Source organism: Oncorhynchus nerka, linkage group LG11, assembly GCF_034236695.1.
Source record: "Oncorhynchus nerka isolate Pitt River linkage group LG11, Oner_Uvic_2.0, whole genome shotgun sequence".
Classification (NCBI taxonomy): domain Eukaryota; kingdom Metazoa; phylum Chordata; class Actinopteri; order Salmoniformes; family Salmonidae; genus Oncorhynchus; species Oncorhynchus nerka.
Genome location: NC_088406.1, coordinates 52,551,860 through 52,576,216, shown reverse-complemented (window position 1 = coordinate 52,576,216; position 24,357 = coordinate 52,551,860). Strand labels below are relative to the sequence as shown.

Here is a 24,357-nt window from a genome sequence, read left to right as displayed (position 1 = left end):
TGTGAGAGATGGGAATTCTAACAGGCCCTGAATCCAAGGCAGCTCTTGTCTTTTCCCTTATAGAGGCTGATGTGTGCGTAGTGAGCTGCACACATTAGGGAGGGAGAGAGGAAGAGAAGCTCGGGGTCTCAATGTGTGTGTATTATTATGGATGGGCTTGGTAATGTTTCTCCCAGTTGAAGTTACGAAGGATGTTGTCTATGCTGCAGATACAAGTGGTGTAGGCTACTTTTCAGTATCCCATACACAGCCCAAAGGTGTTAACATACAGTATTGCATTTATATACAAGTTTACGCTATATCACTCCTTTCAGTCACATTTCTGTTTCCCCACACTTTCAATGTTACATTTAAGATGGTTTAAAATACCTGTATATTCTTTGTGACAGGGCTATATTACAGTTCCCCATATAACGCAGTAGTGTGACATGGTAGGAATTTCTGCCTGCTTGCCTAAGCTCCAGACTGACGTGTACAAAGCCGCACTGGTGTTTATGTTGTGACGGCACGGGCACTCATTTCTGGTGCCACCTATGTCTCGGTTGTCTCCTGACCCTATAATATTCCTCTGAATCCTATCCCATAATGAACCCTCTCTCTGGCTCCTAAAGCCCTATGTCTGGGGAGGAGCAGCCTAATGGGCTCCTTCAGCACCACACAACCACTGTGATGGTTAGGGGCCCGGAGTTCCTCCCGATTAGGTCTGGAAAAACTCAGGCCCCAAATTATGGTGTACGATATGTTACGATGTACTTCGACATTACTTTTATAGGGCAAACAGTGGTATTGTAATGGGTATATTGGGCATTGTTCATCTTATACACTGTTATTTTTCCCCCCTAAAGGGTTGTTCTGTGTTTTCCTGACTCTCGTCCCCTCTGTTTCCTAGATGGCGCTGCAGAGCGTGCGGGTGTACAGACAGGTGACCGGATCATCAAGGTACACTAATCTATACAGTTGCGGCCAAATATATTGGCACCCTTGCACTTTTCTTAAATAACTCCTATTCTCAAATAAGTTTGCTGTTGTTAGAACATTGGTGGAGTTGCCTTTTTAAGTTGCAATTGGTTCTGCAATGTTGAAAATCCAATAACAAGATGTTATTGTTACTGATCACGACCCAGGTGCCTTGTTGCCATCTCCTTATAGTCTCCAGTCACAGCTTGTTTTGTGAACCGAGGCTTCTAGCCAAAACACCAGCTCCACTATGCCACCTGCTGGTTGGATTAGATCCCATCAAAAAACACAAAAACCTAAACATTGCTGTCACTGGGGTGTGTGCGAAGAGGGGTGGATGAATGAAATACTGAATTGACATTAGGCCGGACAGGACATTAACTCGTTTGATTTCCAAGCAGCGTTGAATGAATTTTCTCATTATGACTGTTTTACTTCATTCCAGGTGAACGGGACCCTAGTAACACATTCAAACCACGTGGAAGTAGTAAAGCTCATCAAATGTAAGCATTGTGAAGTTTTATTGTTCGTAATTGACACCGGAAAGTCATAGCCTGGTTCCTATTTGTGCTGTATTTCCAACTAATATTTTTGCTGTGGTTGTTCCAAAGACCATAGAAGTTGCTAATACAGCACAAATAGATCTGGGACCAGGCTAGGAAAGTCATGCAATGATAATCAGAATTAGGCCTAGTATTCCGAATACACTTTTTTTTTAAGCATATCTCCGTATCCGTCTTATTTCTTCAGCGGGCTCCTATGTGGCCCTCACAGTGTTGGGGCGACCCCCTGGGTTGCCCCAGATCCCCCTATCGGAGTGCGAGGCTAAGCTGGGGTTCCCGGGGCCCCAGGCTGGGTCGTCCCCTGTCTCCTCTCCAAACACTCCTGGACAGCCAACGGGGGAGCGCCCATACAGCCCCCATGACCGCATCACCTCTCCTCTACCGATATGGGTATGAGAGCGCCTCCTCCTCGCCTTTTACCGTCTTCTGAGATGCATTCCTCCTTTGTGCTCCATCTTCTCCATGTCATCCCTCTTTGCCTGTCTGTCCTCAGTGTTTGTTTCCATAGTTTACGTTTGTCTGTTCACTAAAACTCTGTTGTCCTCCCTTGCTACTTCACTTAATTTCTTTTACTGTGTGTTTGGTTCCATGTCCTGATCAAGCGCTGTTTGTCTCCTTCCCATTGTGCAGGAAGAGAACAACAGCGTACACAGCCAAAAGGTGGACATCCTGCAGAAGATGTTGTCCAAGGAGCAACAAGATTTGCAGGTGAGCATTTTATCTGATGCAGGAGAAACCATCTCTTTTAGTATTTGGGCATATGCTAAATTCAGGGCCCATAATCATGAATTGTCTCCGAGTAGGGGTGCTGATTTTAGTATAGCCTTTTACATTATAATGACTAAGAATTCATGGAGACCTGATCCTAGATCACCACTTCTACCCGAGACGGTGAATATATATGGGTCATAGTCTATGAATTGTTTTTCAGAGACTGCTCACTCTGGACATACGAGGTCAAATACTGTCAAGAAAAGCAATGTTTTGTAGTTGGATGAGGTTACATTTTGACGCGTGTGAAGTCATGGTCTTTGTCCTAGAATTGTATTTGAATAGGTTTTGAGACGTTCAGAACAACACTGCTGTGTGGCTTGTGTAGATAACTGACTATAAGAACTTTTCCTGTGGTTTTGGACTAGAACAGTCACTCTAGCAGACAGCCACTCAGAAGAGAACCAGTCAACCCCACCACCTCCCCTCCAATAATTCTCTCTGTGCTTCACAGAGCCACATTACCCACTCCACTAAGCACACTTTACTGCTGCTACGTGTGTAAACACGACAGGGTCAGGACAGTATAGCCACAGCAAGTGTGTTGAGAAACACCTTTGAAAAGGAGTGCAAGTCTATACCGTTCAAAGTCCAAAATACTTTTATGGACTTGGCTACTTTGGATTCCAATGACTGTCTGACTGAGTGTCTCTGCCGCCCTTCCTCCTTCTCTCCCTCCCTACAGGCAATGAAGGAGGAGTACAGCAGGAATCCGACGCCAAAACTACTGAAGGACATCCAGGAAGCCAAGAAGCACATTCCACAGCTGCAGTGGCAGCTCAGTAAGGCCACTGGAGGAGCACAGGTAACTTGCATCCCCCCCGAATAAAAAAAGAAAACAAACATATTATACAGTATTCAGACCCCTTCCCCTTTCCACTTTGTGTTACATTACAGCCTTATTCTAAAATGGATTCAATAAAAACATTTTCTTAACAGTCCACAATACCCCGTAATGACAAAGTAAAAACAGGAAAAAGAAAAAAATTACAGAAATACCTTATTTACATACCTATTCAGACCTTTCGCACATCCGTGATCATTCTACAACTTGATTGGAGTCCACATGTGGTACATTCAATTGATTTGGACATGATTTGGAAAGGCACACACCTGTCTATATAAGGTCTCACAGTTGACCGTGCATGTCAAAGCAAAAACCATGCCATGAGGTCGAAGGAATTGTCTGTAGAGCTCCGAGACAGGATTGTGTCGAGGCACAGATCTGGGGAAGGGTACCAAGCATTGAAGGTCCCCAAGAGCACAGTGGCCTCCATCATTCTTAAATGGAAGAAGTTTGGAACCACAAAGAGTGAGCAATCAGTGGAGAAGGGCCTTGGTCCGGGAGGTGATCAATAACCTGATGGTCACTGACATAGCTCCAGAGTTCCTCTATGGAGATGGGAGAACCTTCCAGAAGGACAACTGTGTCTGCAGCACTCTACCAATCAGGCCTTTAAGGTACAGTGGCCAGATGGAAGCCACCCCTCAGTAAAAGGCACATGACAGCCCGCTTGGAGTTTGCCAAAAGGCACCTAAAGGTCTCTGACCATGAGAAACTGATGAAACTCTTTGGCCTGAATGCTAAGCGTCACGTCTGGAGGAAACCTGGCACCATCTCTACGGTGAAGAATGGTGGTGGCAGCATCATGCTGTGGGGATGTTTTTCAGCGGCAGGGACTGAGAGACTAGTCAGGATCGAGGGAAAGATGAACGGAGCAAAGTACAGAGATCCTTGATGAAAACCTACTCCAGAGCGCTCATGACCTCAGACTGAGGTGAAGGGTAACCTTCCAACAGGACAACGATCCTAAGCACACAACCAAGACAACGCAGGAGTGGCTTCTGGCTATTGTAATATGTAGTATTAATAACTAATAGCTAGTGTGAGAATCTATGCTTTTCTGTGAGTGCCATAATCAGTCCAATGAGTTTTCCCGGACTATGTAACCTTACCAGGACAAACTTTTTGCCTGAGTTTTAGCCTTGCCCTAAGCAATGATATTTATAGGTAGTTGATCTGTGCATGTTCTGCTCCATTTCTGTAGACTGTGTGTGTTGAAATCATAACAATATAGATGTATACAAAATACTTGTTGGTTTTCGCTTTCAATTCTGGGGAATATTTATATTTTCTGCGTGTGATTGACTGTGATATAATTCTAAGGATGCCCTGCAATTGGGTGACGGAGATGACGGTAGCATGGTGGACATGGACCACACCCCTTCCTCCAGGGGAGACAGTAGCAATGACCTCTCGTGGAGCAGCAGTACCATGTCCCCTGTAAGTGTTACTTTCAGTTTTGCACCTAGCAGACAGTACACTACAACCCAAACCCGCAACCCACTGCTGTGTCCCAAACAAGTGTTTGTTATTGGAACGGTCCAGATAATCCCTCCCTGTTTCAGCTGAGTTTCTTCCATTTGGTTCCTAATGAACACCACCCAGGTCTAGCCAGGTGAATGTTTGATAGCTTACCAAATGTTATCCTTTTGCAGGTTCTCCGCAGTTTTGCAGCTGCCTCCCCGGAGAGCCTGTGCCAAAGAGACATGTTGTCCTACCACAGCCCAAAGAGCACGCCCCGAGACAGCTTCAACTCCTGCCACTCCCCCGACCCAGAAGACACTCCAGACCTGGTGAGATCGAGACCTGGCTAAAGTTCATTTGGGCATGCTACTGAAAACACTTAAATGTTTTGCCACGTAAAACCAGAATGAGCGTTTCTAATTGGACTTGTCCAGGTTGTCCCTCCCTGTTTCAGTCCATTTTCTTCCATTTGGTGTCTAATGAACATGACCCATGCCCTGCAGATGTGGAGCCAACTTCATTAAACACCCCTTTGATGGTATATGAGGTTGTTAGCTACCTCAGAGAACGGAGCAGTCAACGCTCAATGAGTGCGAGATCTAAGGGCTGTGTTCCTCCTCTCCCCACCCCTCCAGGACTCGCTGTCCCCCTCTGCTGTAAACAGCCCTTCCTCACGCTTCGTCTCCCAGATCATTGGAGCTGAGGATGACTACTTTGACTCTGATCAAGAACAGGTAGGCCCTAAATACATCCAAAATAAGGTGAAAATATAACTTCTTTGCATTATGGCCTATCGACCCAAACGTTTGTTTTTTAACATTCATTACAAACACTGTGAAACATACCAGGGTGCTGGAGTTTTTTGGTCCTAAAAGGGTGAAAGACTGACAAGCCTCACTGAGGATTTTCTAATGGGGTTAAGCTAGCTCGTAACACACACACACATACACACACACACACACACACACTGTGTGTATCTCAGGTCAATGGCCAGTGCAGCTGTTTCCAGAGCATGGAGCTGCTCAAGTCCAGACCTGCTCACCTGGCAGCTTTCCTGCATCACGTTGTCTCGCAGTTTGACCCTGCACCGCTGGTAAGAGTCCCTACACACACACACACTCACCCTCACCTGACCATGTTTGTGTTGTGACCAGTTACAGACAACAATAGAAGTTTATTTAAAAAAATACAAAAATACAGGGATGTCAGTACAGTGCTGACACAAAGACATGATGGTGTAGAACGTGTTTGTGTCACCTCTCATTGATCATGTGAAATGTTTCTCTCCAGCTCTGCTACCTCTTCGCTGACCTGTGCAAGCAAACTAACTCCAAAGAAACCAGACGGGTGTTCATGGACTTCCACAGCTTCTTCATAGACCGGGGAGCTGTGAGTTGAGTTGAACTAGCCTACATCTGGGCCCACATTCACAAAGAGTCTCAGAGTAGAAGTGCTGATCTAAGATCATGTAACTCATATTTAGTATGCTCTAAAAGGATAAATTGATCCTAGACCAGTGCTCCTATTCGGAGACTATTTATGAATACGGCGCCCTGTAGTCTCAAGTGGCTTTCATCCACAGTCACTACATGATCCCAGCTAGCTTTTATCCAAACTGCAGGCCCAAGCCAGCACAGACATGCACAGTGCACTGTTGTTATTAAACAAACCCCACAGCGCTGTGGCAGAAGTCATGGACTCCCCCCACACCAGTTGTGATTAAACACCTACATCCCCTGACAGTGTTGGTATGATATGCAACACTAGTGTTACTATAGAGCAGTGTGTTTGTTTGATTGGTTTATTCTGTCAGGAGTCCCCTCTCCCTGCAGTAATACATTTCTCCTCAGCTGGAGCCGTCATTTCTCTCATCCACTGTTCTGTTGACTCCCAATGCAATATATTGTAGTGCCTAAGACCGCAGTACTTGAGGGACCCAGAGATTTTCTCCTGTAGTTTGTTTTCTCATGCACTACTAACACACACACGGCATACATTTAGGACTTCTTCTGCACTTGTCATTTTACTCTTTTTGTTAAATGTCAAGTATTTTTACTCTAGTGTTTCTGTAAGCCACATATAAACAAGTCTGGCTTTGTCAATTCCCGTCTACATGTGATTTATTTTCATACAGAATTTAAAAGTAGCTGTTCCCGAGTCCATCTCCTCTGACCTTGGTGAGTATTTGTGACTTTGCTTTCATTTCCATTAGTTTCCCTGGCTGACAAATCCATGCCAAGTCACATCTGGGTATATGGAGGAATGACCATTGTTATCTAATGGAATGCCAAATAGAGCCACCTCAAGTTCCCTTACTTCAACGGTGTACTAGCAGCATTATCACAAAGCCTCAAAGTGTGTGGTTGGTTGTTTAACCAGTCTAACAAAAAACAAAAAAATTGTCAGACTCCAGTCACCCAAGTCATAGACTGTTCCCTCTGATACCGTGCGGCAAGTGGTACCGGAGCACCGAGTCTAGGACCAAAAGGCTCCAAATCAGCATCTACCCCCAAGCCATGAGACTGCTGAGCAAGTAATCAAAAGGCCACCCAGACTATTTACAGTGATTTCCCCCCCCCCCCCCCCCCCTTTACACTGCTGGCTGCTACTCGCTGTTTATCATCTATGCATAGTCACTTTACTAATTACCTCAACTAACATGTACCGGTACCCCTGTATATAGCCTTGTTATTGTTATGTACATTTCTTGTTACTTTTTGATTGATTAGATTTTTACTCTAGTTTTTGTAGTAAATATTTTATTAACTCTATTTCTTGAACTGCGTTGTTTGTAAGTAAGCGTTTCACGGTGAGATCTACACCTGTTGTATTCGGACCATGTGACAAACAAACTGTTACTTGATTTAATACTACTATCCCACATCAGTTGTTGAGAAATCAAAGCTTAAGCTGTAATTTGTGTCAACCTTCTTCCTATCTGTGTTGTTGTGCGGTGGCTGTGAAGACCGGCGGAGGACGGAGCTGATCCCTGAGGAGCAGAACAGACAGTTAGTCCAGATGATGCAGGACACCCTGCTCCCTGACATCCAGAGGAACCTGGAGGACTTCAGGTCAGTCACCTTGCTCGTGCTCTTCCAAAATGGCTGCCTTTCCCATTGGTGTGTACATATGTGTTAGTCATATGTAAAGATAGATGCAAGTGAGTCTTACATGTAGACAGTGTAACTGTTTGTCTTTCTAAACGTTAAGTTATTATAATCCTGTTATAAGTATGCGATGTAAGTATGATGTAAGCATGTTATAAGTCAACCTACTGTAAGTGGGATCTGACACCGTGGTTTGTGGGGTGTGCAGGCAGAAGCGCAGTATGGGCCTAACCCTGGCTGAGGGGGAACTGGCCCGGCTGGACACGGAGCGCGTCAGAGACCGGGTAGCACTGGAGAGAGAACGCTCCTGTGCTGAAAACATCATCACCAAGATCGAGGATGTCCTGTTAGTAGCAACACTCACAGCTTTGTTTCTTAATGTAGAAGTTCTTTAACATTCATTTTACTTGCTGACACATTTTAATTGAGGCTGATAATATATTGATTGGAAGTCTACTACTTCTGTCTAATTGTTTGAAGTTCTTTTTGTACTCTGACATGTTAATCATTTTCTGTGTAATATAATTTGTTCTAATGGAATTTCTTGACATATTTTAGGTTGACAACACAATCCACAGAGGAGGAGAAATGGTGAGGGGATTTTCTTTTGTTTATCCATTGGAAAGAACAGATATGAGCCCTACATATTTCACACTATCCGTTGATTTTAGTCGGTGTGATGTCTGGGGAGTGTCAGTGTAAGACTTTATGATCACAGGCTGACTGGAGACCATGATCGTGTTCAGTAGGGCACAACAGAGCAAAACATTTTGCAGCCAGAAAAAAAAACCTGGTGTTATTGGACAAATTCATGTAGAACCTCCTTGTCCCACTGAACACAACCAATACTTACTTGTGGCTGTGAACACACAACATACTCAGTGCTCAATGTGTTTTTGTTTTTTTGTGTGTGTGTTTTTTACTGCACACCCCCACAGAACACTCCATCCTCTAAAGCTAGAGTTGGGAGCACAGGCTGTTGAGCTTTTGGAAGGATGTGGTGAAGTGCACTGCACTCCTTGAGGGGTTTAAGACACTTTGGGGCCTTGCAGACTCTTGGCCTTTCTAAGCACTGTCTGTGTCATTTCTACTCAATGTCACACTGGAGACAAACCACCTAGTTTCAGTTCACTGCACAGAAAGAGGACAAGAACACAATTTTAGATGATTTTGAGGTTGAGCAGTTAACATTATAACAGAAGTCACGTTGTATATGTGGAGTATCTCTTTGCCAGGGGGCAATCTAGCTACATGAGCTCTTGGCCAACCTCCTTTAATAACAAATGACATTTCTCTAGTTCATTTAGATTCATAAGGGACTATTTCCGACGTTGTGCAACGACCTTATTTCAAATGCCATATGGTCCCGGCATATCCCAAATGATTAATGAATGGACGCGACATCTTGCCGCCGTCACTCGTTTTCACAGCATATGGTCAAAGCCACGCTAAAGACACGTCAACATGTAGTTCACTTCAGCTTCATCCCAATCTGTTCCATTGATATAAAACCGAGAACATGGCAATTGAGCCTGAGTCTCTAAATCCGGGAATCCTCATTGGTCTGTTGTTGCAGCACTACTATGCAGTATGTCATCCTCGCGTACATGAAGCGCCTTGGAGTGAAAGTCAAAGAGCCACGGGGCCTAGAGTTCAAAAGGGTCCGCCTGAACTTCCTCCCCAAGATCAAGGTATGAGCCTACCCTTACACTGAACCCTGCGCTAACCTAGCTCGGTTAACCATCACCCACCCTGCTATATCTCTCTTACTGACTGATCATGGGATGTCTGTGATCAACAGAAGAGCGTCAAGACCGAGAAGGAGGGAGGGGAGGAGAAGGTGAAACGAACCAGGTTTCCCAGTATCCTCGGGCCTCCGCGCCGGCCCAGCCGCGTCGACCCCACGTCCAGTGAGTCTGTCTGCGTTATAAACAACACTGGCTTTCATTTAGTAATTTAAGATGATAAACATCAGTGACCAACACTAGTATACTATAGGTCTCCCAATTTACTGAACCCCTGGAGAGGCATTTGTATTGGTAGATGGTTATCATTCAAAACAAATCATTGTGTTACTATGGAAAAAAGGAGGAGCAACAGAAAAGTAAATAGATCCTATAGTATTGACTCCTACTACACCTCTGTGTGTCTGTCTGTATGTGTGCTTCCTGCCTGTCTCTCCGACTGATTGTCTGCCTGTCTTGTCTGGGTGAGCAGTCGGCAAGGCCATGGACCTCAACAAGCCGCGGCCCCAGAAGCAGCTGTCCCAGCCCTGCCTGGGGGCCGTGGAGCACCTGGAGGCGGGTCGCCTGACGGCCAGTCAATCCAGCGAGGGCTCAGAGCTCACACATTCCTCCAATACCAACGCCACCTCGCCAACCAACAGCCACGCCTCAGATGGAGGCAGCAGAGACTCTGAGTTTGGTGCGACCCTGAACTACCACATACTGTACAAGACTCTAGCTAGTACATACCTACTAAACTCTCTAGCTAGCACAATTCCCACATACTGAATTCTAAACCAAGTACCCTAGTCTCTAGACCACATACTATATCAAGCGCAAGCAACGCAAGACCAATTATGCTCCCCATAGTGTTTGAGGAGCACGGTTTGTCTGCGGCGCTCTCTAAATTCCTGAATCTCAACATCTCTGTAACTTTGTATTTGGTTTTATGTCCTAATTGTTAGCTGTCAATATGACCTATTATTTTGGGGTCATTGTAGCTGTAGTAGAGCTGGGCGATACAGTGCATTTGGAAAGAATTCAGACCCCTTCCCTTTTTCCAAATGTTACATTACCGCCTTATTCTAAAATGGATTCAATAATTATTTTCTTCAATCTACACATAGTACTCCATATTGACAAAGCAAAAACAGGTTTTTAGAAATGTTTGCAAATGTAATTCAAATAACTATTCAGACCATTTGCAATGAGACTCGAAATTCCGCTCAGGTGCATCCTGTTTCCATTGATCATCCTTGATGTTTCTTCAGCTTGATTGGAGTCTGTGGTAAATTAAATTAATTTGACATGATTTGGAAAGGCACACACCTGTCTATATAAGATCCCACAGTTGACAGTGCATGTCAGCGCAAAAACCAAGACATGAGGTCTAAGAAATTGTCCGTGGAGCTCCGAGGCAGGATTGTGTCGGCACATCTGGGGAAGTGTACCAACAAACGTCTGTAGAATTGAAGGTCCCCAAGAACACGGTGGCCTCCACCATTCTTAAATGAAAGACGTTTGGAACTACCTATACTCTTCCCAGAGCTGGCCGCTCGACCAACTGAGCAATTTGGGGAGAACGGCCTTGGTCAGGGAGGTGACCAAGAACCCGATGGTCACTCTGACAGAGCTCTAGAGTTCCTCTGTGGAGATGGGAGAACCTTCTAGAAGGACAATCATCTCTGCAGCACTCCACCAATCAGGCCTTTATGGTTGAGTGGCCAGGCGGAAGCCACTCTTTGGCCCGAATGCCAAGCGTCACGTCTGGAGGAAACCTGGCACCATCCCTACAGTGAAGCATGGGGGTGGCAACATCATGCTGAAGGGATGTTTTTCAGCAGCAGGGAGACTAGTCAGGATCGAGGGGAAAGATGAACGCAGCAAAGTACAGAGATCATTGATGAAAACCTGCTCCAGAGCAGGAAGGAAGGTTCACCTTCCAACAGGACAACCACCCTAAGCACACAGCCAAGACAACGCAGGAGTGGTTTCGGGACAAGTCTTTGAATGTCCTTGAGTGGCCCAGCCAAAGCATGGACTTGAACCCAATCGAACATCTCTGGAGAAACCAGAAAATAGCTGTGCATCGACACTCCCCATCCAACATGACAGAGCTTGAGAGGATCTGCAGAGAAGAATGGGATAAACTCCCCAAAATGCAGGTGTGCCAAGCTTGTAGCATCATACCCAAGAAGACTCAAGGCTGTAATCACTGCCAAAGGTGCTTCAGCAAAGTGCTGAGTAAAGGGTCTGAATACTTATGTAAATGTGATATTTCTGTTTTTTATTTCTAATAAATGTGCAAAAATGTATATAAACCTGTTTTTGCTCTGTCATTATGGGGTATTGTGTGTAGATTGATGAGGGGAAAAAATGTAATAATACATTTTAGAATAAGGATAAAGAATAAAGTCACGGGGTCTGAATATTTTCCGAATGCACTGTATGTACCAAAATGGAGTTCTCGGATCCACTCCACAGCACATCAAAACTATACTACACTACAGCCTACTCCGGTTGTAAAGTGGTGCCATGAACTGAATATTAAGATAAATACATAATATACTCACAGGAAGTTATGACTCTGTAACTAGAACAGTAGTTGCTTTGAAAACTGTCTTTTCCCCGCAATAGCAATTTTGCGCAACGGTCATATTCTTGTGTTTCTCAGAATGCATCTCTACATTCTCCATGTGCTGCCTGTCCCAGCGAAACAGGGACAGGCAGATGCTTTCATATCAAGAGTCAACATAATGCATTGGCTATTACTGTCGACCAAATAGAGGTTTTAGAACAATCTACAGAAACATTGTGTAGCAAAATCACTGAAAATTACAGCTAAATGTTTCAATAAGAGGAAGGCAATTTTCAGTTTATCGTTCCTGTTCTAAGATGAAGTAATGGTCTTCCCACCTGGCCTGATAGTTGTACAATGTAACTGATCTCTCTGTCTCTTTCCTCCTCAGTTCTGACCCCTAACTCTGCCTTCCTCAAACTGAGCGAAGGTCTTGGAGACCTGGACAGTCTACAGTACACTCCAAACACACACTTTGACTACAGCCTGAGCCCATACAGCCTGGACCAGCTGCAGGAGGAGGACAGGGAGAGCAGGTAAGATGGACCCCAAGCAGGCGAAAGCGTAGGGCTTATGGGCCCAGTGCACTAGAGAGGGAATAGGGTGAGTAGTGCACTAGAGAGGGAATAGGGTGCCATTTTATTTAATTACCCTCTATATATAACATGTCATTCCATTCCAGTTGATACAACTGTTTTTTCCAGTCAGCCGTTGACATATTTTTTTTATCCCTATTGTGCACAGTTTTAGTTGTTGTTTCATGCAGGCGGAGAACATCTTGATGAGTATGTGAAGCGTTGTCATTCAGGCCTCGTAGTTTATAGTATCCTCTTGTTACAGAATCCTTGAAGGAACACCCAAGTCTATCAGAAGGTAAGTATTTTCTGTTTTCTTTTTGACTTGACCTACTACTATTTCTGATAAAGACAATGGTCAGATAGTTTTTAGTTAGTCTCCTTAACCTCTTCGGTCAAAATGTGGACTACCTTTTATCAAAAGTGATGTAGGCTATGGTTAGAAACCGTATGAGTTTTTAGATATTTCCTAACATCTTTTGTTATATTTCGTGACTGCATTTCTTAGTCAGTGTATTTTTCAAGGTTGTAACCAGTGTCTTAACTGCTGCTGCCCATCTCCCAGGTTGGATGGCCTTGGTTCTACGGAGGTGCAGAGTGAAGACGACCAAGGAGGCACGGACTCTGAGCACGACCCTCTCAACTGGCAGCAGCTGGTGGGACGTGAGGTCCTGGCTGGACTCGGGGCCCACGAGATCAAGAGACAGGAAGTCATTAACGGTAACTTCCTGTTCGAACTGTAACCCAGTCACCGTAATATAAATAAATAAGGCCCATGTAACCTGACCAGGAAAAACTCTGGGCCCTAGTGATTGGCTTTGCATGATTAGGAAAAACCCAAGGCCCTGCACATACTGTATGTCTGTGTTAGATATTCATTTTTTTAGTAGGCAGTTTATTGTTCCAAAGGAATAATTACTGTTGACCCCTTACACAAGTGGGAATTGGTCTGTATGGATAGGGCTAAAATGAAACATTTCTTACAGAAGAAATATGGAAAGCATATGCTGGTATGCATGGTAGCAATCAAAAGGGAACCGTTTGGAGATCATGAAAACATTATTAGACTGAAGGTGAGGATAAAACCGATAATCTGACACAAGACTGAATCCAAACGTTACACTGTTGATTTTATGAGAATTTTATATTTACTGTACTTTTCGCCGCATTTGTTGATTTAAAAAAAAATGAAAATAATCTGGATACAGTCAGTAACAAGAATATTCATGGTAAATGTGGGCTAGGTTCAACATAAGACAAAAAAATGACATGGGTTTGAGTGAGAGGTCTAACTGGTGTCTCCAAGTGGCTACACACCTCCAAAGTGTGAACCGGTCCTATGTCATTTCAACTCAATGAATAGTCTTCAACTTTAAGGTGCCATTTTGAGCTTTCCTCGATGTGCCGTTGAGGAACTACAGCAAGCAGACGTGTAGTTATTTTGTTTGGAACACAGCCCTGCGTCCCCGCCTTTACACAATTACTGTTGTTTACTCATTCCAAACACGGTCCATTATAAATCGCAATCTAGTCAGGTCGGCATCATTTGAAAGCGTGTTGTATTGTCAACATGGCTAGCTAAATTTCAAATTACAATCTTAGTGTTAGGCTTTCACAAGTCAATTCAGAGATGCAGATTGCCATTTTGGTACGCATAGAATAGAGTGCATTCAATTAAGTCCGAGGAGATCCACCAGAAATATTCATTTATGACGCCATGTCATCTTGTGACTGTACATCAAGCGCAGTGATCATAAACGTTGGCACTGTATATTAAATGAGTTTTATGATATGGAAATATGAAGTGCCCATTTGGACTAACGGGTGCTTGGCTTGCTTGTATGACATCAAAGTGGTATTTATTATAATCCTCAATGTCTCATCTTTCAAAATATATCAAGCCTTTATTTAACAGTATTTCCCTCACTCCGACGACAAAAAAAAAAATCCACGGTAGCGGGAGGGATGGGAGCAACTTCTTGTCGCTATTGTGTTCAAGTTCAGAACCACTGTCAGTAAAAAACCTGCGCTGTGAAGCGGAGACCCTGAGCTCTGACGTCATGTATAGCAAGCATGTTACTGTAAAGCCACTGCGTTCCAATTTAGGGGCTTATCAGTGTCCAAATCTGCTATTTTTCACCCATATATGGGTATGAGTGTAAAGAGTTAAAGAGTGCAATGAACAGACATACACTAACAGTGTAAACACTGCAAACTCAATCAAACAAACTTTATTAATATTTCACTTTCACAAATGCATCTTTCCTAGTAGGAACTTGGGCCCGAAGAACAAGCTGAAATAACCGTTTTCGTTATCACTGTTTATCGCTTATTTATGGTTGCCTAATTGTAGTCATTTATCAGTCTACAATAGTGATGAGTGCTGTGGGTCTGTGTCTACAGAGCTGTTCTACACTGAGAGGGCCCACCTGCGGATGCTCAAAGTGCTAGACAACATCTTCTACCAGAAGCTCACCAGAGAGGCCATACTGCCTCCTGCCGACATCAAGAACATCTTCACCAACCTGGGGACATTGTTCAACTGCATGGTACTTGCACGTGTGGACATAAGCAAACACACACACACACACACACACAAACAGGAATGTACATGCTCAACCACAAACATGGACACATACACACACATTTTCCCACTTTGATATGACATGCCCCCCCCCCCCCCCCCCACACACACACACACAGAGAGAGACATAATGTCAGAATGACCCTCTTATATTCCCTTTCATTTTTCAGTTTTGATATCTGAGCAAATGGCAACAATCCGGAAAAGGAACGAGACGTCTGTAATCGACCAAATAGGAGACGACTTGCTGTCCTGGGTGAGTACAGCTCTTTTCTTTTTCTTTTGAAGCCTTTTCCCCAACGAAATAGGATTCATGTAATATTTGTGTTGTTGGAGAGAAGTCTTTCTCTCTCTCACACAAACCACGAAAGCTGTGGCGTTGCCTGAAATTGCTTTTCACTGCGGAATAAACACCCACTTTCTTTTATGGGATTGCTTATCTTTTTAATTGGCAATGAACTGGAGGGTAAAGATGGGTGCTGTGTTTTGCGGAATGGAAGTAAAATTGTTAAACGATAGTGTGGCACAGATGGACTGGCAGAACCCATCCACTAACCTGGTCCCAGATCTACACGTGCTTTAGCAAAAACCCCTCTGTCTATACATGTTTAATAACAATTATTTTGGATTTATAAAGCGCTTTTCCAAATGCTCAAAGTGCTTACATAGAAAGGGGAAACTCGCCTTAACCACCGCCAGTGTGAAGCACCCGCTCAAGTGGTGCCAGAACGCTCACAACACATCAGCTATCACGGGCGGAGACAACCATGAGAACCAACATAAAGCTATGACAGAATCATGACAGCAATGATAGTCAGAGGGAATTGGCTAAAGCATGTAGAGGCAGATTTAGACCCCCCCCCATCGATCTGTCACTGTGCCACCACACACGCAAGGACCAAGGGCTTGGCGGCAGGGAGTTGCCATGGCGACTGACCCCGATTCGCCTGGCTCGCCTGTGTTGTTTTCCAGTTCAGCGGGGGCGAGGAGGAGAAGATCAAGCAGGCGGTGGGCACGTTCTGCAGCAACCAGCCCTTTGCTCTGGAGCTCATCAAGAGCAGGCAGAAGAAGGACTCGCGCTTCACCTCCTTCATGCAGGTAAGTGGAGGAATGGAGGAGAGAAGAGGAGGAGATATGGACAGGGGGAGGGCAGCGCATGTACTGGAGTGCACACACAGGGCTATTGGGCACTGCCTGTTACTTGAGGTTTAGGTCAGGTATTTGACTATGTAATCAACTTCTGCAGATTGTACAGTACAATGTATATGACAGGGAATTGGGATGTTTGAGGGAAGCTTGTGTAGTTCAATGATAGCATTTGAAAATGATTTGTTCAAATCCATTTTAAGTCAATTTAAACATTAACGAAAGTTGTAGAAAGTAACCATTCAAGATGTAGCTCTGTCAAAGCCACAGTCACTGGTGGGCGAAGTATATATATGAACGAAAAGGATACATCGTGCCTGTTTTGTTGCTCTTTTCATCATTCCTGCGGCCTTCTGACCTGACTTCACTGTGCGTTTGCAGGAGGCTGAGAGTAACCGACTGTGTCGAAGACTCCAACTGAAGGACATCATTCCCGTGGAGATGCAGAGGCTCACCAAGTACCCTCTCCTACTGGAAAACATCGCCAAGTACACAGGTAGACCACACACACACACACTCCTATACCTCGTCCACTCTACTAAGCCAAGCTGCACTGTACTGGGCTGACTACACACCCACAATACTTGCTGGAACCGTGCTAGTACAAGAATGTGAAAATACATACAAATACATTTATTTAACAAGGCAGGTTGTTTAAGAACAAATTCTTATTTTACAATGACTGCCTATCCTGGCCAAACCTTCCCCTAATCAGGACGACACTGGGCCGATTGTGCGCCGCCCTGTGAGCCAGCAGAGTACGGGTTGGTTGTGTTTGGCATGATAATGTAAAAAGCGTACTGGACTCTGACAATGAGGTGATGGCACTGGGCTCGAAGTGAACTGGGCCATCACAGTGATGCAGGGCAGCGCGCTTACAGCAGCGTTAATGATAGCAGTGTCCTTCCACTGTGGTGCCCCAGTGACCACCCTTTCTTTCTCTGTGTGTGTGTCAGTGCGCCTGTGTGTGTCAGTGCGCCTGTGTGTGTATGCGCGCCTGTGTGTGTTAGGAGCTGCCAGCCCGGCTCAAATTAAATCTTTGCTCTCGGTTAAACTGAGATGATTATTTTGGCATTTTCCAACGTCGGTAATGCACATTTTGGGAGATGTTCTCGCATTATTTGAGTCCCATCATTTTTAATCTTGGCTCTGGTTTAGTTCTCCCTCGCGGAAATAAAATGCACTAAACATAAAGTAGAACCAGCTGTTAAGGAATGTTAATGACCTCTACTTGGTCTTCATTTTCGAATATCATCGGCTGCTAATGGGTGCAGGAAAATATCAATTTGCTGTGCAGTACCCCACAGAGGTGTTTTTTTCTGTTTTTCCTCCACAGAATCTTCATCACCCTTTCTCTCTTGTAATTTCATTTCAGATGACACCATGGAGAAAGACAAGGTAAAGAAGGCAGGCGACTGCTGCAGGAAGATTCTCAACCACGTCAACCAAGCGGTGAAGGAGTCTGAAAACAAACAAGTAGGTGTGATTTTTAGCGTCATCTGGGAACGGCAGGTACGGAAGCACAGCCTATTCCCTCGGTCTCCCACATCTCCCCTGTCTCATTTCACCCCTGTTCTGCCGAGAAAGCTTCTCAGCCACTCTGAAGTCTGTCCTCCCACTGTTCCTCTTAGAGCCAGCAGAGATGATGGCAGGTGATTTATTGCAGAGAGAATATGGGGTTTGTGTCTCTTGGTTAGTCTAATACTGCCTGTAGCAGCAGAGCATCCAGCTTACGGCTGTTTTTCTGTGTACCTATCTTTCTTTTTTTCTCCCTCTCTTGTTCGCTTTCTTTTGCTCTCTTTTTCTCTCTTTCTCCGTCTCTCTCTCTCTCTTTCTTTCCACAGAGGCTGGAGGACTACCAGAGGCGGCTAGACCTCTCGTCTCTGAAGCAGACGGAGAACCCCATGATTACAGAGCTCAAGGTGAGGCGATCTATAAAGCATTTGTCAAAGCGTATTAGTCTGTAGACTACCCACAATTGACTTGAAGCAACATTTTTGCTTCAGTTTCTGCGAGGGAGCCACTGCAGTTATTAAAAGGGGGATCTAGACTAGGCCATGCCGCTCCATTCTTTGGCGTGGAGTACCTGTTTCCAAAGTGAAAGCTAATGGGGATCTGACTAAACAAATAAACCCAGCTAATCTGACCTTTGACCTTAACTCCCTCCACACTCAGAACCTGGACTTGACCAAGAAGAAGATGATCCACGAGGGACCACTGTCATGGAAGGTCAACAAGGACAAGACTATTGGTACGCGTATGACTTCATCAGGCGTTTATGTGGATAAGGCCAGGAGGATTTTTCTGACCAATGTGATCCAACCAGTGGAAACTCTTGGCCCTAGTTGTACACTACAACTGCAGACAGGGCCCGAACTAATTCCATGTCAGGTCATGTGGTTAGGAAAAACTCCTGGCCCCTAAGACAAACCATATGATGTCATGGGAGAAATCACAAAACAAACACGATTGTCGCCTAATGAGATATAATAGTAATATAATTGTGACGTCTATATCCATTGAAGTGTTCTATGTAATTCTGTGGATAAATCCCCTCTTCTTCTGGTCTCAGAGCTGTACACCCTGCTCTTGGAGGACATCCTGGTGTTGCTGCAGAAGCAAGACGAGCGGCTCGTCCTCAAGTGCCACAGCAAAAACCTGTCGGGCACCGCCGACACCAAGCACATCTTCAGCCCCATCATCAAGCTCAACGCGGTGCTGGTGCGCTCTGTGGCCACAGGTGAGTTACCATATAGATGCAATCATACTATTAGTTTCCCTGACAAAGATGGCCGCACTGTAGTCATGCTACCATGGAATGCCAATAACCATTCTAGTGTTCTATTGAAATCTGTTTGTTAGATCCAACCTTGTTAACACAATGACACCCTATCCCCCTATATAGTCCAACTTTTACCAGAGCCTTATGTGGCAGCCCTATGTGACTGTGGTCAAAAGTAGTGGATTATATGGGGAATAGGGTGTGATTAGAGACGCAGCCAGGAGTCTGACCCTGTTTTCCTGCTATTCCTTCTCCCAACAGACAACAAGTCGTTCTTTGTTCTCTCAATGTCGGACAACGGGGCACAGATCTACGAGCTGATGGCCCAGACCGTATCAGAGCAGAGAATGTGAGTCCTCCTGACACTGTGGTTTAGTCATTATAACCCCTACTTAAAAAACCCATTTAATTCACCCTAGGTAGAAGTTGCCCCTAACCACTGATACAGGGTCAGATGTTTTTCTCACCTGTCTTAATGGTTACGGTTAGCAATGCAGTTAGGCTTATCTGGTCCTAGGTCTGAGGTAAGGGACACTTTTTTTATCCACAGTCTACTCGCCTCTGTCTGCCTGTGAATTGTTATCCTCCCTCCACCAGGTGGCAGCGGCAGATCACCCAGAGAGCGGACGCCATGAAAGTGAAGCCGCACAGCGGCATCCACTTACCTCAAACAGAGTACGTTCCTCCTCTCAGTATAAAACGTCTTTGTTTTCTTTTGGTTTTATTCATCAGCAAGTGTATATCATGATGACCATGACCTTGCTTCTCCTGATACTGTCTCTGCGTTCTCTCCCACCGTGTCAGTGTGGAGATCATCGCTGCAGACGTAGCCCGACTCGGTAAGGACCCGGACCGCATCTCCTCTGGAAGCAGCCAGTCTATAGGTAACTGAACTAGCACCTCACCTCTCCCGTGTTCCCCCGTCTAGAGTGATCAGTGTATTTAAGAACTTTTCAGTAGCAGTTAGCGACATTGCGTAATGTGCAGTGGAGGCTGATATCGCTTTAGAATCGAGGACGGGCTTATTTCAATTGCTGGAATGGAATGTATGAAACTGACTTGATGTGTTTGATACCTTCCCATGTATTCCATTCCAGCTACTACGTTCCACCCTCCACCAGTAACACGCTCCAGTAGTATCTAGATTGTATCTAGATTGTCCTTGTTATCTCCCCAGATAAAGAGTGCAGCGCTGCCTCTGGTGGCGTGATGCAGACCTCTCTCCCAGATGCCAAGTCCTTTGTAGGACTCAAGCCCGAAGAGGAGGAGCCCAGCCGGGAGGAGGGGCTTTACGGGGACCCGGACCTTGCAGATCGGCTGCCCTTCCGCATGGCCGTAGACGGGTTCAGCGAATCGGACGGGCTGGGCTTCAGTCCTTCTAGGGCTGACGATGCCTTAAAGACATGTGAGTGAAAGAACATCTACCTAAGACTTTTCTAGCCAGGAAAACCAGTTAGTTATATGAACCCGGTCAGGCCGGTTGGTCAGGGATAGCGCTCCGTCCCAAAACATACATTACATATATAGATTTTATTTGGTGGGGAATCAATTAATTTAGAATCACACAGACTCCTCCATTGGTCTAACCGTATCTGTCCCCTCTCCTCTAGTGTCGGCGCTGAAGCAGGTCCTGGTGACCCAGCTCATGTCGCAGGAGGACAGTGAGCGTGCTGTACGCTCCTCCTCGGGGGGTGGGCGTCTTCTCAGGACCACGTCCCTGAGGACCCCCGTGGACAGCCGTGCCCGGGTGGCTGTGCAGAAAGGCTCCGGGATGTGCACCCAGGCCAGCCACCCTGAGGACCCGGCTCAGGACCTGGTGTCTGGGGACACCGGTTTCTTTGAGTCCCCCGAGGATTATGGTGAGCTTGCGGTCGTGTGTGAGTGAGCGAGAGATTGCACATTTTTGTTCTAGCTCAGCACCAACACACCTGATTCAACCAACCAATCTCCCAGTGTTGAATAAAGAGAGTGTTAGTGCCGGAGAAGAACAGAAATAGGCACCCCTGTCACCTTTGGGTTCCCCATTATTAAAGAACCCCGTGCTAGATAACTCTAGGTTTGAGGACCTCCAGTGCGTAGGTGTGCTGAACAGCAGGGACTCCGCTTGATCATGCTCATTGGGGCGGCAGGGTAGCCTAGTGGTTAGAGCCTTGGACTATTAACCGAAAGGTTGCAAGTTCAAATCCCCGAGCTGACAAGGTACAAATCTGTCGTTCTGCCCCTGAACAGGCAGTTAAACCACTGTTACTAGGCCATCATTGAAAATAAGAATTTGTTCTTAACTGACTTGCCTAGTTAAATAAAGGTATAAAAAAAAAATTGGGCACCTTGTAGCAAAACATTTTGCAACGGAAAACAAAAACAAGCGTTTTTGGACAAGTTGTTTCAATCTGAACAAGTTGTTTCAATCTGTTTTCATCCGTTTGTTGATTATTGAGTTGGGCCCTGTTGTTGCGTTTCCCAGCAGGGTACCTGGTCCTGGAGGGCTACGGGGGCTCGGGGGAGAGCAGCACGGACGATGACCTCCAGGCCACCGGGAAGCAGCTGAGCGCCTCGCGGGGCTGCGGGGCAGGAGACTCTGGGATCAGCCTGAGGTTCTCCTCTGCCTCACAGGCAGGTAGCATCTCCAGCTTCAGCCGACAGGTCCTGTCCCACCTTCGCAACCTGCAGACCAACCTCAACCACCTCAAGGTACGCACACGTGGGTGGGTGGGATGGTTGTTTGGTTTGTGACTGACTGGTTGATTGGTTGACTGACTGGATGATTTGCTTACTGAAGGGTTGGTTGGTTGACTAACTTTTGTGACTGACTGGTTGGTTGGTTGACTGGTTGGTTGAGTGACTGACTTACTGGTTGGTTGACTGGTGTATTGTTTGAATGACTGCTGGGTGGGTGGGTTACTGACTAGTTGATTGGTTGGTTGACTAGGTGACTGGTTGACTGACTGGTTGGTTGGTTGGCTGTCTGACTGGTTGGTTGGGGGGGGGGGGGGGTCTAAGCTAACATGGAATTGTTTTAAGATGGTCATACCAAGGATCATTTAGCTATAAGAATCATTTGATACCCTTAAGGTATCAAATACTAAATATGGAACATTGAATTTGGCATTACTGCTATTAGCCGTTGAAATGTATTGAATAACAGATTCACTACATGGAACAACAGATGGTGGCAGTAAAATCTAAGTTAGGTTTGTTATAAAGTGTCTGTCCTATATCTGAGACTTCAGGAAACTATTTAAATGTTGTTTTTTTTACATGTTATTTATCCTCTTATTTTAGACACTAAACTATCTCCATATATACTTCCATCCTTTTTTTTTTACTGGTAGACGAGTCTTGTGAGGCTTGTGGGCGTCCTAGAGCAAAACGGAGGACACCATCGGGTCTCAGATGTCCACAGAGGGGTCATAGTGTCTAGACAAAATTGTTTGGACACTACACACAGAAGTTGGTAGAATAGGCTGTACCGAATTCAGACGAGTCTGGTGAGGCTTGTGGGCGTCCTAGAGCACCTCCCCTTTCAATAGAGTGGTCATAATCATTTTGTAGGCCAAACTGTTCGGACGCTGGCGACGTTTCTGTGAGAACTATTTCTGGGATGTCTCACGGTCTGACAAACACCACTCTAGCTCTGCCACCTTTCGCCGCAGATACGGAAGGGTGATATCGGCGGATGCGGTTGATTTAAGATGCAGCCCATGAAACTCTAGTTTAAACAGACAGATTTTTGGTGGAGATTTGTGTATTATGTTATTATGTCCGCGGGACAGTGAAATTGTAGGATACGGGTTAATTAGTAACGTTGATTTTACGTTCATGCGTATCAAATCTGATTGCCGACTGTTCCCTGCTTGTCTGTTTTCTATCAGGAGGTAGAGGCCAAGTATCACAGTCTACTACGCCAGAGGCCGGCCAGGTCATCGACAGGCACGGACATCAACAAAGGTAACATGGGTCTAGTCTTAGCGATTTCTGTGTTTATTAGAAAACCCATGAGCATGTGAGACGTGACTGTTATTATCTTGTTCCTAGATAAAAGATAGTCGTGGAACGTCAGCCCCTTCCCCTCCCAGGCCTCTGCATCAGGCCGTAAGGGAGACGGTGAAGATGGAAGGGTTGATTTCTTGCCTCCCTGCTGTCTCGTTGACCTGGATGTCCTCTTAGCTTGTCCACTCAACTGCTGAGTACCCTCTTCCTCCTCCCACCGTGGTTCTCCCCGAGAGACTGAGCATGAGCGAGAGACAGTTGGAGGAAGGGGGGGGGGTTTCCTTTGGATTTCTCCTCCCGCACCTCTCCGTCAGCACAAGGCAATCAGGGAAGAGGGACTGTCCCGAATCCAGCCCCCCCCCCCGGGTGTCCCCACTCCAATTGCTGTGGGTCGCCCTGTCTCCCTTCCCATTTCTCTCTACTCCTAGTCATCCCTGCAAGAAGGAGAATTGCACCAAAATGTACAAAGCCGTGTGTTTAGTATATATATTAAACACACAAAAAGAAGCGACAAGTGAAAGGAACATTTTAAGATAATGTATTGTGTGTTTTTGTTTTTTATCCCATGATGTATTTATTTTCTCTCTTGTGGTTTCCCATGTTGCTTGCATGTGTTTTTTTGTGGGCTGTTTCGACCTCCTTTTAGGCTGCTCCACCCATATCACACTATCCTATCCTTAATGAACAGGAATAATACGAGTGGGTATAGAGTCACATTTTGCGTGGAGCCCTCATAGGATGGTGTTTAAGCAGCATGGAAAAGTCAGGGGCTCTGTCCTGGTCCTCAGTGTATTTTTTTACAACTGGTCTAAAACTCATCCCTTCTACTTCTGTTGGTAATCATGTCTGGTTTCCCCTCCCTGTGCCCGCCCATGCTACTGCTGATGTGCCAGTGATCTGACAATTCTAGCTGATAATGTCATAAAGTTCACACACAAACTATCAAGTTGGAAGGTTATGCATAACTTTAATAAAAAAAATGCCATGACACATTTCTCAACCTAAACACGGTTTATTCATTTAGTCCTGTTCTCTTGGTGATAGACTTGAAATGTTCTCACGTTCCCTTACTTCTAACCCTGTAGATATATCACTAAAACTATTTGATGAACAAGGAGACAAGATGGGACAGAAAGAAACACCAAGTTACTTGGACTGCAGGGCGTACTGCCCTGTGGCTGTGGGAGTTTTTTCAGCACCGTTTTCCGTCAGAGTGAGGTAACAATTGGAGGACAATGGAGTTAGCCTACTCATGAAATGTAGCCATCACAA

General features: G+C 45.4%; 1 protein-coding gene across 1 annotated transcript in view; it reads left to right on the top strand.

Moving 5' to 3' along the window:
- arhgef12a (Rho guanine nucleotide exchange factor (GEF) 12a) overlaps window positions 1–24,091 on the top strand; it is a 71,964-nt gene extending 47,873 nt beyond the window's left edge. The window contains 37 exon segments of the mRNA XM_029673202.2: window positions 890–939; window positions 1,403–1,460; window positions 1,708–1,910; window positions 2,151–2,228; window positions 2,977–3,096; window positions 4,459–4,575; window positions 4,791–4,928; window positions 5,235–5,333; window positions 5,582–5,692; window positions 5,890–5,988; window positions 6,734–6,776; window positions 7,565–7,670; window positions 7,915–8,052; window positions 8,265–8,297; window positions 9,283–9,397; window positions 9,508–9,616; window positions 9,924–10,130; window positions 12,400–12,544; window positions 12,849–12,881; window positions 13,149–13,303; window positions 14,987–15,109; window positions 15,112–15,132; window positions 15,338–15,423; window positions 16,140–16,265; window positions 16,695–16,809; window positions 17,689–17,789; window positions 18,158–18,235; window positions 18,489–18,564; window positions 18,886–19,053; window positions 19,357–19,444; window positions 19,693–19,770; window positions 19,900–19,979; window positions 20,273–20,500; window positions 20,706–20,954; window positions 21,560–21,786; window positions 22,968–23,043; window positions 23,131–24,091. Of these exon segments, the coding sequence (XP_029529062.2) occupies window positions 890–939; window positions 1,403–1,460; window positions 1,708–1,910; window positions 2,151–2,228; window positions 2,977–3,096; window positions 4,459–4,575; window positions 4,791–4,928; window positions 5,235–5,333; window positions 5,582–5,692; window positions 5,890–5,988; window positions 6,734–6,776; window positions 7,565–7,670; window positions 7,915–8,052; window positions 8,265–8,297; window positions 9,283–9,397; window positions 9,508–9,616; window positions 9,924–10,130; window positions 12,400–12,544; window positions 12,849–12,881; window positions 13,149–13,303; window positions 14,987–15,109; window positions 15,112–15,132; window positions 15,338–15,423; window positions 16,140–16,265; window positions 16,695–16,809; window positions 17,689–17,789; window positions 18,158–18,235; window positions 18,489–18,564; window positions 18,886–19,053; window positions 19,357–19,444; window positions 19,693–19,770; window positions 19,900–19,979; window positions 20,273–20,500; window positions 20,706–20,954; window positions 21,560–21,786; window positions 22,968–23,043; window positions 23,131–23,141 (4,088 nt within the window). The 3' untranslated portion in view covers window positions 23,142–24,091.
- Window positions 24,092–24,357: the final 266 nt, after the last annotated feature.